The 16,326-nt window shown below is 36.0% G+C and overlaps 1 protein-coding gene across 3 annotated transcripts in view; it reads right to left on the reverse strand.

Annotated features, from left to right (window-relative positions):
• The window catches only part of LOC112046364 (protein groucho), a 120,384-nt gene extending 104,761 nt beyond the window's left edge, over positions 1-15,623 (reverse strand). For 2 of the 3 annotated variants that reach the window (XM_024084167.2, XM_052886472.1), the window contains exons 1-3: positions 15,370-15,622; positions 3,994-4,091; positions 698-761 (exon numbers count right to left, since the gene is read on the reverse strand). In XM_024084167.2, coding sequence (XP_023939935.1) covers positions 698-761; positions 3,994-4,091; positions 15,370-15,438 — 231 coding nt within the window. In that variant the 5' untranslated portion in view covers positions 15,439-15,622. Of the gene's footprint in view, positions 1-697; positions 762-3,993; positions 4,092-15,369 lie in introns of all 3 variants that reach the window. The other variant, XM_052886473.1, reaches the window with a different exon arrangement.
• Positions 15,624-16,326: the final 703 nt, after the last annotated feature.

Here is a 16,326-nt window from a genome sequence, read left to right on the forward strand (position 1 = left end):
TGTTTCTTTATTGTACAAAAAAGGAAAAAATATATTATAGGTATAAAACAAAATACTATATATAGATATGTGCAAGTTGCTCTTATACTCGTATCTGGAGCTATTTATTCCAGCTATATTATAAAGTTTTTTTAATTTAAATTATCTATAGAAAACTAACTAAACTTTTAATAATAGGTTAAATACTTAATTAAAATATTGTTTCAAGATATTTACATGCATTCGTTTAGTAATGTTTATTTATCTAATCCGAAGTTATTAGCTCACACGCATCAACTCGCGAGCGTGTCGCTCGACGCGTACATTCACGTCAACGATTATCTGTAAACAACTGGGGGCAAGCGGTCCGCCTGTTCAATGGACGATTGTTGATATGCGGGCGTCGGACAAAAGATACGCTTTATTGATTGTTCGTACACATTAAACGATAATCATCTATCAACCGGTCGAAACAAGCACCTTTTATTACGCTACAACACTATTCTGTGAACAGCTTGAGTTTTTTTTTTTATTTAGGTACACCAGAGACGTGTACATCATACATGCAAATAAACAATGCTTGCTCATACACATAATTACAATCAAGAACGTAGAAATTAGAATATAGCCATTTTTTGTAATGTCGTTTTTTAACTATTTTCTCTTGCTTAATTGTTTTGATATTAGATATGTAATTATAAAAAATATTTTTACTTACCATTACGTAATGCCTTTGTATTTCAATTTTTTCACTAGCCAGTTTCTCGCATTCTAATTTTAAACTGAAACAAGAGATAGCAAAAATTAAATTATTTACTTATACCCATTTAAGAAGAGGAAATACTAACAACTTAAGTACTAAAAACTAAAGGGTTAAGTAGTGTATTAAAATGTTTTGAACCTTTGGATTGTATGTTCAACTTTATAACGTTAAAAGTTACCTATCTATACTAGAATTTTATTTCCAGTTGCAGTTCAGTGAATTGAAGTAATATCATGGTAACTTTTGGAATTACATAATTTGATTTGACAAGCACTAGAAATTTCTCGAATCTTTTGAAGCTTATTTTTTACTAGACTATCGAGCTTTTTATTTATGTATAGTTATGACTTATATTTTTATTTAAGACATCTCTTTATACGATAGATATTTGTATTTTTTAATAATCAAAAAAATATGAAGTACCTAAATATTTCTCTGAAGGTCTGTAATATATGTCGTATTATATTAATACACTCTTACACGCATTAATATTGGTGTATAGGAACTCAGCATGTCATATGCTGAGTTGAAAAATAAGTTCTCTTCCCATGCAGATGAGTTCTATACCTAGTTCCTGATACTTTTAAGAAATAGCTCTGGCGTTTCTACTTAAAAAAAAGTCAGGTGCAAAAACGACCCAAGGTACGCCAACTTCCCGCAGAAAATCATTTACGAGCAATAATATTGTACATGCCTTCAAACAAGATATATTTCTGCAGGCCATCGAGATCTCGGCAAAAACCGACAGCGGAAACATGAAAAACACGTCTTGTTGTTTTTCTCGAGATGTTCCGAGACATCAATGCGCTTGGTTTGAAATATAATACGGAACCGTGTCTTTATGCCGACAACTGTCGCGAACAGTCTCATAATACAGGGCTTAGTATTTTATGGTAAGAACATAATTATGTCAACAGTTCAACACGCAAGACATGTTTCTTGTGCTGACCATCGTGGTCCCGGTAAAAACCGTCAGACAGTTATGAAAAACGTGCTTTGGTGTTTTTCTCGGATGTTTCTAGACATCTATAAATGTGTTACCTAGTAATATAACTTAAACCGTGTCTCAACTCAATACAGACAAGAATACATCTAATTTTTGTTGATTGAAATCCGATAAAACTTATCGGATGTCAAGCAAGAACATGAGCTTATTGGATGGTGAGTGGCAAGCATAAGATATTGAACTAGTTACTAGTAGATGCATTCTTATCTGTCTTCGTTTCACGGAGATAGTGTGTTGATCGCGATGTGCATAGATCGCGACCAACACACGATCAGTTTTATTGAATGTCCTGTCCGCTGCCGGCACGTGGACTTATTGTATGGTGAGTGGCTAGCATTATAAAAAATAACTAGTGCTTTACTTTTACCGGGTCAGTCAGATAACTCCATTGCCGAGTATCTATCTATATTAGTACAAATATAGTACTAATTCAGTAACCTTCACTAAACATTATTGCTAAGATAATGCAGATGCAATGTAGAAGCGACGTTATATAAGCGACTTAGGTAGGTACTTTAAACAAACCCCGGCTAAGTGTAAAGGGGCTGTATCAACAAATAAACACACTAAGTATACAATTTTATGTAAACAGCTCTCTTTAAACAAGATAAACGCGCTATAAAAAATAATAGCAGCTTATTTTCCTCATTTTATTGCCGATACCGTCGCCAATGGGTCAAACTTGTAACGGGTTTATCAATGATTTACTGTTCCACTTCGTTTAGATATTTAATTCATGGGCACGAAGTTGGGACTTAATTTCTTAACTAAGAAATAACTAGTTTTATCATCTTTATTAGATACCTAAGTATCCGACGCCCCGCGATTTCACCCGCGTGGTTCCCGTTCCCATAAGAATACGGATATATACATAATTCGTGCGCATTAACTTGACACCTACCAAACACAACCAATTAAATACAGTTCGAGCCAGGTGTCAAGTTAATCAGCACTAAGTGTACTTACTCACTAGGGTATAAGAATTTTCAAAATCGGTTCAGTATATCCAGAGATTACCCCCTACACTACCACAAACTACCTCTTTATAATATTAGTATAGACTACAAATTAGGAGTTACCCTATTTGCCTTCCACCTACCCACTTATCTTTAATTTTAATTTCTCATTTTAATAATAAAAATAACAACTCAACCTATAATTAAATACAAAAAAAAAACTAAACTGTTGTCATGTTACAAAAAAAAATTACTTCGTAACACTCAATAACTTAGGCTGAATGAATTTTATCTTCGCAACATGTGGCGTATAAAAAAATAAAGAGCGTAAATTCTCGTTCCTACCTGTGCCCGACAGATTTTTTAAGTTACCAGCAAAGGGTCACAAAATGGATGTAAAAAAGGACTACTTAGTCGACAAAGGGGCAGATAGGGGATGATTCAACTGATACCCGGCGACGGACGAAATCCCCGATGAGCCCTTTTTAGCTGATTTACTTTTGTACCTTTTTTTTCAAGTTCTCACTAATGTTATGTTTGATATTTTTGCGTTGAGGATTGTATTTGTTTGTACCTATACGAATAGTACTATAGTATATTATACGTTGCTTTCAGTAACAAAGCGATCAGCATGGATAAAAAAGATTTACATAAAACGTTGTATGAAGGCTTACTGGTGTATTTACGGTGATTTTTATTTGCAGTTCGTTTTGATCTGTTATAGTTTTATTAGAATATTTATGAATAATAGTAGAAGTAGGTACTTTTTTGTAGAACAATATTTTGCAACACGTGATATCTCGAATATTACATTATTACAAGAGGCGAATTATTACGAATTATTTTTCAAGTAAAAAAAAACTTGATAAACTTACATTACTTAAAAAACACATGTAACTTTTGATACGAATTTTGTTTTTTAGTTAAAAATAGTCTCCTATAAAATTGTGATTTTTGAGATAACACGTTATTCAAGCAGACAGGCAATGTGTACATTTTTAGTAAAATATATCCACATTATTTACAAGTATGTAAGTAGGTAGGTATAACATGGACACATAGATTTTAGTGAAATGCGATGTGGTACGAAAGGCAGACAAGTTGCTAATGCCTCAATGGCTCAACGGTAAAGCTGCTTGACTTATCACCGAAGGGTGACTTGTTGATCCCCGCCCTGCTGGACTAGTGTCATACCCACTACTAAAACATTCTTTCCCGACTTAGAGGGGAAATGGAATATGTGTCATATTTAAAAGATATAGCAAATTAAAAAATATAACGTAACTCACTTATGATATTGGGCTTGAAGGAAATTAAACTCCTCTTTTATTCGATCACAGGATTCTCCGACCGTGAATTTGATAGGTTGTCCGGGCTGCGGTGGACCCTGAAACAAAATAAATAATTAGTTCAAATTATAATATAAAACAAGTTACAATCTAAACAACTTGGCCCTAAATACATATTTCGATAAAACGTAATTTTAGTACATACGTACAGAATCCCTACTTTTACGTACGTAGTAAGTATATTTTATTTATAATAATTTAGCGTGAGCATTCTATAAAATCTATACTAATATTATAAAGCTAAAGAGTTTGTTTGTTTGTTTGATTGAACGCGCTAATCTCAGGAACTACTGGTCCGATTTGAAAAATTATTTCAGTGTTAGATAGCCCATTTATCGAAGAAGGCTTTAGGCTATATCGTCGTCATCAACCCATATTCGGCTCACTGCTGAGCTCGAGTCTCCTCTCAGAATGAGAGGGGTTAGGCCAATAGTCCACCACGCTGGCCCAATGCGGATTGGCAGACTTCACACACGCTGAGAATTAAGATAATTCTCTGGTATGCAGGTTTCCTCACGATGTTTTCCTTCACCGATTGAGACACGTGATATTTAATTTCTTAAAATGCACACAACTGAAAAGTTGGAGGTGCATGCCCCGGACTGGATTTGAACCCACACCCTCCGGAGTCGGAGGCAGAGGTCATATCCACTGGGCTATCACGACTATATTAGGCTATATATTATCCCCATATTCCTACGGGAACGGAAACCACGCGAGTGAAACCGCGCGGCATCGACTAGTGCTTTATAAAACAGAAATTTATATCATTGCACATATCAGAACGAATCGAGAAATAAACAAGTTTCTCATCTCAACAAACGTTTTCGCAACACGCAATTCAACAGAACACAATTCATCAATTCCGAGCTACACATAAAAAGGTTACTATCACGAAACAAAAATTACACGCATCCCAAATTACCATAATACAAATTATCCTTTAATGACCATAATTCGGTGTGAGGCTCGATTAATGAAAAAAAAAAACAACAACGCGCCTCTTAACATAAAAATAAAGCAACAACACGCGAGCACCTAATAATAAAGTAAAAAATAAAAAACAACAACTCCATAATAAGAAGCAGGAAAATAAAAATAAAACGAGGGACACAACAACACACGGTCGCCGGGAGGGCAGGCGGTAAAAAATAAATAACCGTCGCTCGCCGGCGCGCGAGGAACAAACGGACTTTAAAAATAATAAAAGGAGCGTAAATAAAAGCGTAAAAGGAACTGGCGTGTAGACGTTGTAAATGGAGCTGCGGACAATCGGGCTCGGGAAAAATGCGCCCGAGAATTTAGTGAATGCAACCACCGAGATGGGCATGAGACGGACTGCGACCGCGACGGTGCAGCAGATCGCACTTAATAACGTTCGCCGCAACCGCAAATAATCCACCCAGCGGATTGTTTATTACATCGCGGACTCTAGCAATAGGGATGATGACAGTTTATTTTTTAATGTATTTAATTAAGACATTATAATCTATTTATTTTCAATCTTTGTTTTTATGTATTAATTAGTTAATATTGACCTTATTTATCCGAATGTCTTGAAAAAATAGTCATACCTAGTCGTCATCCCAATTTAGTGAATGCAACCACCGAGATGGGTATGAGACGGACTGCGACCGCGACGGTGCAGCAAATCGCACTTAATAACGTTCGCCGCAACCGCAAATAATCCACCCAGCGGATTGTTTATTACATCGCGGACTCTAGCAATAGGGATGATGACAGTTTATTTATCACTAGCGGACGCCCGCGTCTTCGTCCTCGTGGAATTCAGTTTTTCACAAATTCAACGGGAACCATGGATTTTTCCGGGATGAAAAGTAGCCTATGTGTTAACCCAGAGTAAAATCTATTTTCATTCCAAATTTCAGTCAAATCGCTTCAGTAGCCGCAGCGTAAAGTGGAACAAACATACTTACACACTTTCACACTTACACACAAACTTTCACCTTTATAATATTAGTGTCTAAATGTGTGTAAATGTCTCATAAAAATCAATATAATATTCATACTTGGTAGTCATCACAATTTAGTGAATGCAACCACCGACATGGGCCCCCATTGACCGCAAGGTGCACCATATCGCACTTAATAACGAAACGCAAGCCGCATCCGCAAATAATACAGCGGATAGTTTATTACATCGCGAATTCTAGCAATGGAGAACATGACAGTTTTTTTAATTGTAAATAAATTAAGAGTATTTTGTACAAGTGACAGGGTATCTTCGATTATTACTTTCGGAGTTACAGGGATTTAAATGTTCATATTTGCGGCGCTGCCACGGATCGCTAAAAACGCTCTATACTAAATAGCACGACGGAATTACGCCCTGCAAGAGATCGTTATATTTGTATGGGCGTTCAAAAAAAATTACAAATATATTTGTTATTTGTGCGTTTATACATCGTTTAATAAAAAATGTCACATTGAATGTAATCTACCTAAAAATTTATTAATTTTCATATAATTACGATAAAAGATTTATACCTAATTTACTTTGAAATGTTACTATCTTATTTATTTTAAACATCCAAGACAGTCTTAGTTAATATGTAATTAATTATTTAATATTGACCTTATTTACCGAATGTCTCATAAAATTAACCTAATCGTCATACCACTTTGGTGAATGCAACCACCGGGATGGTCATGAGACGGACTGTGCCTCATAGACCGCACGGTGCACCAGATCGCACTTAATAATGAAACGCAAGCCGCAACCGCAAATAATCACCCAGCGGATAGTTTACTACATCGCGAACTCATGCAATTTAGACGTAAATTACTCGAAGCGTTAAAATGTAACTTTTTATAATACCAATAAAAACTGCGCTATCTGCTCTAATTAGATATACAGTCGAATAAGTTAAAGCGAGTAAAAAATCGGACAAGTGCGAGTCGGAGTCGCGGGAGTGCGGGGTTCCGTGCGTTGGATCATTATAAATCAGTGTTCAGAAATTTAATTGCGCAGTTATTGCCGGGATCTTTTCGAAATTCAACTTTAAACACTAACCTTTTTTAAGATTTTATTACAAACGAATAGTTTTAAAAAAAATCTGGTCTGTAACGATGTTTTTTTACCAAATTTCATAGTTACGTCATGAAATTTGATTCCCTAAGTATGAGTTTTGATTCCCTTGAGAGTCCAAATAGGTATTGAGTTTTTTGCTAAATAAACGGTGGTATCTTTTATATGTTAACTTGAAAGCTTGATTTTTCACAACTTCATGAGACCGTAGAAATAAGAGTAGGGTAAGGTTTTCCACTTGATACCTCTTCGCATTCCCGAAATAAAAGGTCTTGACAGATAGACAGACAACAAAATGATCCTATAAGTATTCCGATCCTATAAGTTTTTATTTAACTTACAACGTACCTATCTATGTATGTAATATTTGTTCGGGTAAAATCTTGCGATTAAATTTTTGCATGTACCAGTTTAATTTGGACAACAATGCATTATTTTACAACAACTTTATGACGTCATTCATTCTGAGACTGTATGACGTCATTCATTCTCAGAATGAACGTCACCAAGTACAAAATACCTATACGGAACCCTAAAAAAATACATTTTTCGCAAAGCTCACAAAAAGTTGCGCGTTACAAATGGCCGCCGTATTCGCTCGAGTAGGTACTACACAATAAAACTATTGTCAGTATCGGTAGCCGTTCCAGAGGCACGCGGATCGGAGAGACATGCATGATGCATGGCGTTTCTCCTCTTTGTCAATGACGTAGCTACCCAGGGGTTAGGCAGTGCAAAGCCCAGGGGCCCTCATGCTCAGGGGGTCCTCTAATCCTAATAAAGAAAATCGCGACCGAACTGAATTTAGAAAATTTTGAAAACGATATGAACTGATGAATAAGTATTTCTACTTGATAAAACCTAACCATTTAAGATGATAGTAGGGCCCATTTTTTAGTTTTCACCAGGGCCCTTGGTCACCTAGCTACGCCACTGCTTTTTACATTGTTTTGTATAAATAACTGCGTGCCATTACAATTATTTAAATGATCTTTGACAGAGTATTTAAAATCAAAATGACTCACGAATATGTATATCAATGACGACTGTCATATTAAACACACTTGAAAAATTACTAAGCACACAGTAAATAATGTAAAAAAAAACCATTAATAAATGAGTCCGTGATAGCCCAGTGGATATGATCTCTGCTTTCGGTTCGAAAAGCGTAGGTTCGAATACGGTTCGTAGCATGCACATCCAACTTTCAGTATCAATTAAGTATTTAAGTAGCCAAGTAGGTATGCGATTAATATGCTAACAAATAAAATTATCGCTAGATTAAATATAACGGTCAACCGCAATTACACCGACCAATATCAAACAATGTGAAATACAATATCGAACTAATTGACAATTTAAAGTCAAATTAACATTTGATAATTGTTTTTGTAACAAATTTCCGATTCATTAATAGCAATACGTAAAAATTTACTAATATGGGATGTTAAATAACAATTTATATTGTTAAAGGGATACAATTGCGTGTGAACAAATAACAAGACATTACTGAATCACTTACACAATACCCAGTACCTATAATGTTTTTAATAGTCCCTAAATTCGATGGCTCCAACTTTTAAATTGATCACAAAAAATCTGACAATAATAGACTGAGTAAACGTTCCCTGAAGAAAAAAAGATTCCCATAAATTATCGCCGAAAAGGTCAAATTAAAATACAATGAACAGTTTTTGAGTGGCAGTATTGTGTGGGCCCGGATGAAAGGCCCGCATCCAGCGACCGCTCACAAAAACAAAACTAAACAGAATGCGTTTAAACGGATATAAAAAGAAAATACGTGTTCTTATTTCAAATTATTGAATACGTCTGTCTGCCCACGTCTACCTGTTCACTCGGCGAAAGGACTTCTTTTGTTGGAATTTGAATTTCGAATGAACTGAATGAATTCAAGCGAAATTTTATACGTTGAAAATTTGTTGGGGGTCTATTTTGCGTTTTTTTTTGTCTAACTAAAGCATTTAAATATATATCCTAATAAATATATAGATACTCTTATTGCACTAGAATAGCTCATGAAAAATTGATTAACAATTAATTGATAGCATGTTTAAAAACTCGTGTCTCATTAAGGATTCATTTATCTAAAAAAAAGTCTATTAACAAGACAAATTGCATTTGAAATGTGGTTTATAATAATGATTATTGATTAAGCACGCCTTTTAAACAAATGTATTCGTGAAGAATTACCATAATCCCCCATTGATTGTAAAAGTCACGCGATGCACAGCTATAGGCTGTACTTGAAGCTCGTTTCTTATTTTCGTCACGAAGCCATTACCGTGTCTGTATTTCTTCGAAGCGGGAAAACAGATCGATGTCAAGTGTTTATTAGTGATATTAGAATGTAGCTCCGAAAAGTATACACAATACATGAGTTCAGCAGCACTGTAAACATCTAAACACCATTCGCACTTACAATCCAAACAGGCTTAGAACAAATATTTAAATTACACGCCACGTTCTCGAAACGTAATATCTCCGCTTCAAGCTATTTTGAGTTTACGGCCGATGGTTTTAGAGTTCATAAAAACAGCTATTGGGAATCGCTTTATTGTTCTCAGTCGATGTTCAATAAAAATGCTAGTAAAACTAATATGGTAGCGCTGGGATCGGAAAGCCGATTCTACTTTCTTAGAAGCATCGTCGCCCATCGTGTTGGAATAAACAAAAAAAGAACAAAATCTGTGAAATGTTTTGACATCGAGCATTCCAAGAAGATGTTATGTTTGGATGTAAAAATACCCCGCAGGGGATGCTATTCTAGTGATGAAGCGAAGATAATGGCTTGAACTATTGATAAAAAATAATCTAACATGAAGAATGAAAAATTATATATTTAGGTAGAAGATCAATTAGAAAAGTTATAGTAGTTATTATCTAACTAAGAGTGTTATTACCTAATTGTTGGGGTCTTTTGTAATTTTTTTTTAATTAAAAATAAATAAATAAATAAGACTTTAATGCAAGGTATTTTTCTTGCAGTTTTAGATACGGATACGAGTGTAATATTTTATAGCTTACATATTTAATTTAAATAAGAGATAGGTACTTATTTTTACTTTAACACATCCTTTAACTTAGCTGCATGATCGATGTCAAAAAATTAGATAAACTATGATAAATTATTATATGTTTTTATCTCTTTCTTTGACTTTGACCTACCTAAAAATCAATAAATCAAAGAAAAACAATCAGATACAACCATTCTTGTGTTGTCATCAAGTTAGCAGTTTAGTCGAGTAGCGTAAAATTTAGCTGCTAACCGTGTCTGTACCATATGGTTTGTCGAGTAGGTAAGTACTCGCAGTACTCGACTAAACTGCTAAAGTAGTCCGAACTCGGCTTAGGCACGTGACTAATATTTTATTTGAGTTTTTTTTTTTATCGTTTATAGAATGTGATTGTTTAGTTAAAGTTTGTTTGGTTAATAAGGGATAAAGTTTGTTTGGTTAATCTATTTAAGTAATTTAACTAAATAATAAACCATATTGTCTTTGCAAGTCAGGTATGTAGGTAAATGTCTTAATGCAAGTTACTCATCATCATCTCCTTACCCTTATCCCATTTAAGTGGGGTCGGAAAAATATGTCAATCTTTTCCATTCGTTTCTATTACTCGTCAACTCATCATCATTAATGCAAGTTACTCATGAGTAAAAAAAATTGAATAAAATATTTTATTCAACTACCTATATAAATTTTTACTAATTCCTTTTCCTTTAGATAGACACCTAAATAAATAGCTATGCACACTATCTAATAAGTAGAATATACCTATAATAAACCTTAATATAGAAAAAAAACCTAATCCACCAAAAAACCAGTTCAATCATAGCATTATCAGGTATTAACATGTACCAAAAAGTCAGACAAGTGTCGCCGAACAAATTGATGGCGCGCCGATAGCTGGGACTTGTTACTTGTTAGCATACTCCAAATGCCGTGTTTGTACTGATAAGCGTTATCAGTACAAATGTGGGGAATTATTTCGGACGAGCATTGACTCAAGGCGCTCTTATCACAGCCGTGAAGCGTAATCCCTATTCACATCATACATTTCCGTTTGCATGTAGGTACCTATTTTTGATTGCCTGGTTTGTCCAGTGGTTAGGGTGTGTGGCATCCGATCATGATGTCCTGGGTTCGAGAAATAGCCTCATACTATAGCCTGTCTTGGTGAGTACTGTTTACCAACAATCAAATTAAAAATGAGGGTATAAATCACTAGTCATTTACTAGACTATTGACGGGTAGCATCGACAATATTAGCTTTTTATGGTTAGAGGAAACTCTCGAGCAGGTCCCAGGACTTGTGACCTTGGGTGTAGGTTTAAAGGTTCCTTTTAGAATGCATTCCTATTAATACTAACCATTCCGTGCCTACCGTTAACACCGTCCGTAGGTACTTGAAAACATACCCGCCAACCTGCGTTAGAACAGAGTGGTGAGTTTAAGCTCCAAATCTCTTTCTCCCATTAGGAAGGCCTTGCTCTATAGCAAAACATTAAATAAGGCATTGATCATGACAAATTATCCTCTTTTAGTTGCCTACTTAAGATCCTACGAGATTTTTTGGAAGACAGTAATTATAATTAATTATTATTTTAGTAAGTACAAGTAGATACATTAGGTATTACGTACTTAGCTACTTAATGAAAGCTTCTTATCTAGGGATTATGCCGCGTTGATATCATTTTTGTAATGAGCAGAAATAAAACACTTTATCAAGTTTTAGATAATGGTAATGACATGCTTTATTTTAATAATACAATCGTATACCTACTTGTAGGTAGGTAGGTTTTTAATAGTGCAAAGCTTGTTCTTAGATACTCGTACTTCCTAGTAGTGCCTCACACTTTATCTTCTTGGATCCCATTGCTGGGGGATTATTGGGATTATAAATTGTCTATGGGCTGTTACAAAATATAATCTACTTATCTCTCAGTCAAATTTCATCGAGATTCGTTTAGCCATTCTGATGTGATTAAGTACCTCCCTGACAAACATCCATCCATACAAACTTTCTCATTGATTACTAGATAGATAGTTCGAATGGATTTAAATCTACATCAGCTAGGTTTTAACCTATTACAGATCCGTTTATTACAGACTTTATTATTATGCAATTCACTAAAAATAAGTGGTGAATGGTATATACATTATTATAAGTAGATACACGTACTGGCTCATTCAATGGCTTTAATTTTCGCTTACCAACCATGTTCTTTCAAGTTAAAACTGAACATACTTATTTCCGAGTAGGTATTATAGCTTGGCAACTTCGTTCGTAACACTCCAGATGGTCCGCGCGGGCCGGGGGGCGTGTAGCGATGAATGAAAAACCACGACTGATGCACCTCACTTTCCCGCACGCACGATTTCACATCCGCGCATTCTTTCCCCCCGTCGCCCGCATATCATGGGAGTGTCATCAACGAACTTGCCAGACTATAGTAATACGGACTGACTGTACCTACAGAAGACCGTTTGGAGACTCGATTGTGGCAGCGCAGTTTAATAACCAACGTAAATTATGTGCTCATTGTTAGCACAGACATTCTTTCCGCCATAGCGGTTCACGGAAATTAAACGCGAGAGTCGTTCGTTGTTTGCGAAGAAACGTGAACTCGAGACGCCATCTCATTTTATCGTAGCTAGCGGTAATTCCATCTGTCAAATATTGACATAGAGCGGAGTGCCTAGGACGCGACACGGATTTTGAGCAAACATACAAATAGGCATTTACATTAACACCCGCACCCGTCTCCCCGTGCCCCTCACCTCCCCCCTCCCATACTATGTCGTAAAAGCGAGAGCCAGGCGTCGTAAAAGAGCAGGGTAAAAGCCTTCTGTCATCCGTAATACGGTTAACAGTTCGCACTCTACAAGTCAAGGGACATTTGCCGTTAAATTTTCCACGATTTAACTACACGTGTTGCCAGATGTGGAACTTCGCTTTTCAATGTAATTGTCAGTTGAAGGTGGTGTGGAAAGTTTTCTTTTTTCCTCAGGAATAGAATAAAACTTAAATTCAAATAACTTTATGAAATGATTTAATCTTTAAATAAATAAAAATGAAGTGGAATGTATTTAGTCTTTTTCATATTCAAATTGTTATTGACAAGGAAAATTAGTCACATTCACCAAGTACATAGTTACCTATACTGAAACCTTATTAACGTAAATACCATTATATCAATACGCATGTTTATATTAAAAACAATTTTCCTATTAAGAATAATGCCTAATAGGTAATTAATTATTTAGATACCTACCTATAGTTACTGGCTGGTGGTCCAAATATAGTCATTTAGTTTGAACTTTGATGTTTTCATGATAATACGTTTTCCAGTGATAAGCGTGCATTATATTTTGGCACTAGCTGACGCCGCGTGGTTCCCGTTCCCGTAGGAATACAGGGATAATATACAGCCTATAGGCTTCATCGATAAATGATCTATCTAACACTAAAAGAATTTTTCAAATCGGTCCAGTAATTCCTGAGATTAGCGCGTTCAAGCAAACAAACAAACTCTTCAGCTTTATATAATATTAAGTATAGATTAATTATTATAATTTAGTGCGTACATAAGTAGGTAAGTTAAAGTAGGTATGAAGACTACTTGAGAAAAAGTCATGACAAGCTAACATTAGGCTAATCAACATTGCATGCCACAGTTTTTTTTTAATTCTAATAAACATCTAAAAAAATTGATTTGCTCATTGTGTTATACATCGCATGTGGTAATCACTGAAGGCAATTAAACTTCTGCTTTGTTCTACTGTAATTAGATACCTACATAGACATTAACACAACAAATAGGTCGGCTTACTATAATTCTCACAATTTAAAAAGTAGGTATCCATAACGTGATAACGTGACAAATTGTCTGAGATAATTTTTAATGGCACGATTATAAACACGGAATTTTATAATTAACACTTTAAATTGGCGTAGACAAACCAAACCAAGCATTGTAATTCCTCTGAGATAAACTGTTTGTTTAGGTGACGTGATTTTTTTTCGTTTTTTTTTTCTTATTAAAGTCACCTTTAATAAGAAAAAAAAATAAGCGCGAGTGTTATTAGTATGAAAATCGGTTGAGGCGTTTAAAAATTGTGGGGTGATAAAAGTGGGGAAGAATTACCGAATGTCTGCAAAAATATACCTACATACTTGAATGGGGTCTCAAATGAAAGCGCACTGAAAGAGACTTGGTCGAGAGTTTAACTTTATTTTTTCTTAAATTTTAGTTTTTCTACAATTTGTAAGTACAGTGCCTTACTCTAAAGTCCGGACGCTCAGTGTTTGCGTTTCTGACAGGTCGTGCGAATGAGACAACATATTCATATATACAATTGCCTAAATTTTGTCTCTCTCTCTCATCTTACATCGCCCACCTGTCAGAAACGCAATCTCTGAGCGGACTTTAGCAACTTTTTTCTATCTAGGTACTCGGAGGAATTGAGCTTCTTAGGTAACTCTTTCGAGGTATTGTGCATTGTTAAAAATAACTGTCACTGTAACACCAAAACACAAGTCCAATCAAAGTTGCAATCGAGTCGAATAAAAAAAAATTTGATTGGGTATAGGTAGGTAGGGTTGGAACTTTATCGGGAGCGACGACAGATGTACGACAGAAACATTGCCATCGGTTACTTTTATGAAAACTGTATTATGGACTTTATTTTTAAAACAATAAAGTAATGATTCGAATTAACGTCATTCATAACTTAACAATTTATGACGCGCTTTTTTTAAAAGTCGTAGGTACTTCCGATGTGAAGTATTATAAAACTTTTAGAAGCAATTTCACAGGTAATTGAGTGTGTCCGACATCGCTCCGACAGCGAGCCGAGCCGCGTCACCGCGGGGGGCGCAGTTGTGCGTTGCTTTTTCTCTTTATTACGTTTGAACGGTAATAAAAAAAGTTTGGGAACCAAACGCGTATTGTTTTGCTCGGTTGTAAACTTGTCAGTACAAGCACAATGCAAATTGTTAAATATTATTATTAAAGGATATCTATTGCAAAGTTTGTTTAAATGTAAATAAAAACCGTTAACTCGTACAACTTTCCCAATGGTTTCACATCGTAGGCGATTTGTCAAAACCGTCAAAACAATGCACATGCACCGCGAGTTTTTTTTTTTAATTTATTCTTTCCCATAGAGAAAAGCGCCGCGATAATGGGCGACAAGTTGATTATCTCCGAGGATGATTTATGTAAAGCGTGTGTGGCTCACCGGATGCCTGGCGGCCGCCACGGCAGCGGCGGCTGCGGCCGCGTTCATTGCGCCCGCGCTCGGATACATCCCCACGTCAAACGCACGCGGTCATCGTCTGCAGCACACTCCAAAAAGAATACAGGGCACAAGCACACACTCCACTCAAGCCACTACGAACACTACGAGCGGGAACACGCGACAACTCACACGCGATACGTAAAATAACAAGAAGCAACACAACCACTACGCACGAACGCTGCAAGTGAACTGACGCGGGCGGGGGGACCGCCTCGTCTCCCCCCGGTCCTCCACCTCCTCGGCCACCCTTCGCATGCCGTTGCCGTACATATTTTCTCAACTCGAATTTTTCGTCTATCTTTTATGTTTGAGGAATACTTAGGCGAATCGGAGATATACGCTCTAATAGATACGTATTATTTGCGGATTTTTATAGGGTACAGTTGAAATGCCGCCTTTAACTGTGGAAGATATTATTTAAATACGTATTAGACATTCGTCTTATTAATCAATCAGCTTAAGACGTCTATCCACGTCTCGTAGACTGTAGACTGTAGATTAGATACCAACCTAAATGTAACTAGGTATCTTTAGAACTTGGGTAACACGAAGCTTGAAACCAGATGGGTCCCTCCCGCATCTCCTTTTGTTTCAAGTCACGCAGCAAACTTACCTAACTAGGTATCTATATACCTACTTACATCAGAATAGATGACTCGACACTCGGCGACGTCTGGCCTGGGCAAACTTTGACAGATATCTCGGTGGCCTACCTACTTCGATGCAAGTTCAGTGAAGATACTGATAAACTCAGACACACTTTAGTTTAGTTCCCAGTTAAATAAAAGGCCAATTTATTTTGGTAGGTAGTTAGCTACCAAGGGGAAGGTGAAGGGGAAAATAAAACCGAGCACGCTGGAGTTAGTGGCACAGAATGAGATTACTTGCAAGCTGAAG

Source organism: Bicyclus anynana, chromosome 17, assembly GCF_947172395.1.
Source record: "Bicyclus anynana chromosome 17, ilBicAnyn1.1, whole genome shotgun sequence".
In the NCBI taxonomy this organism is placed as follows: Eukaryota; Metazoa; Arthropoda; class Insecta; order Lepidoptera; family Nymphalidae; genus Bicyclus; species Bicyclus anynana.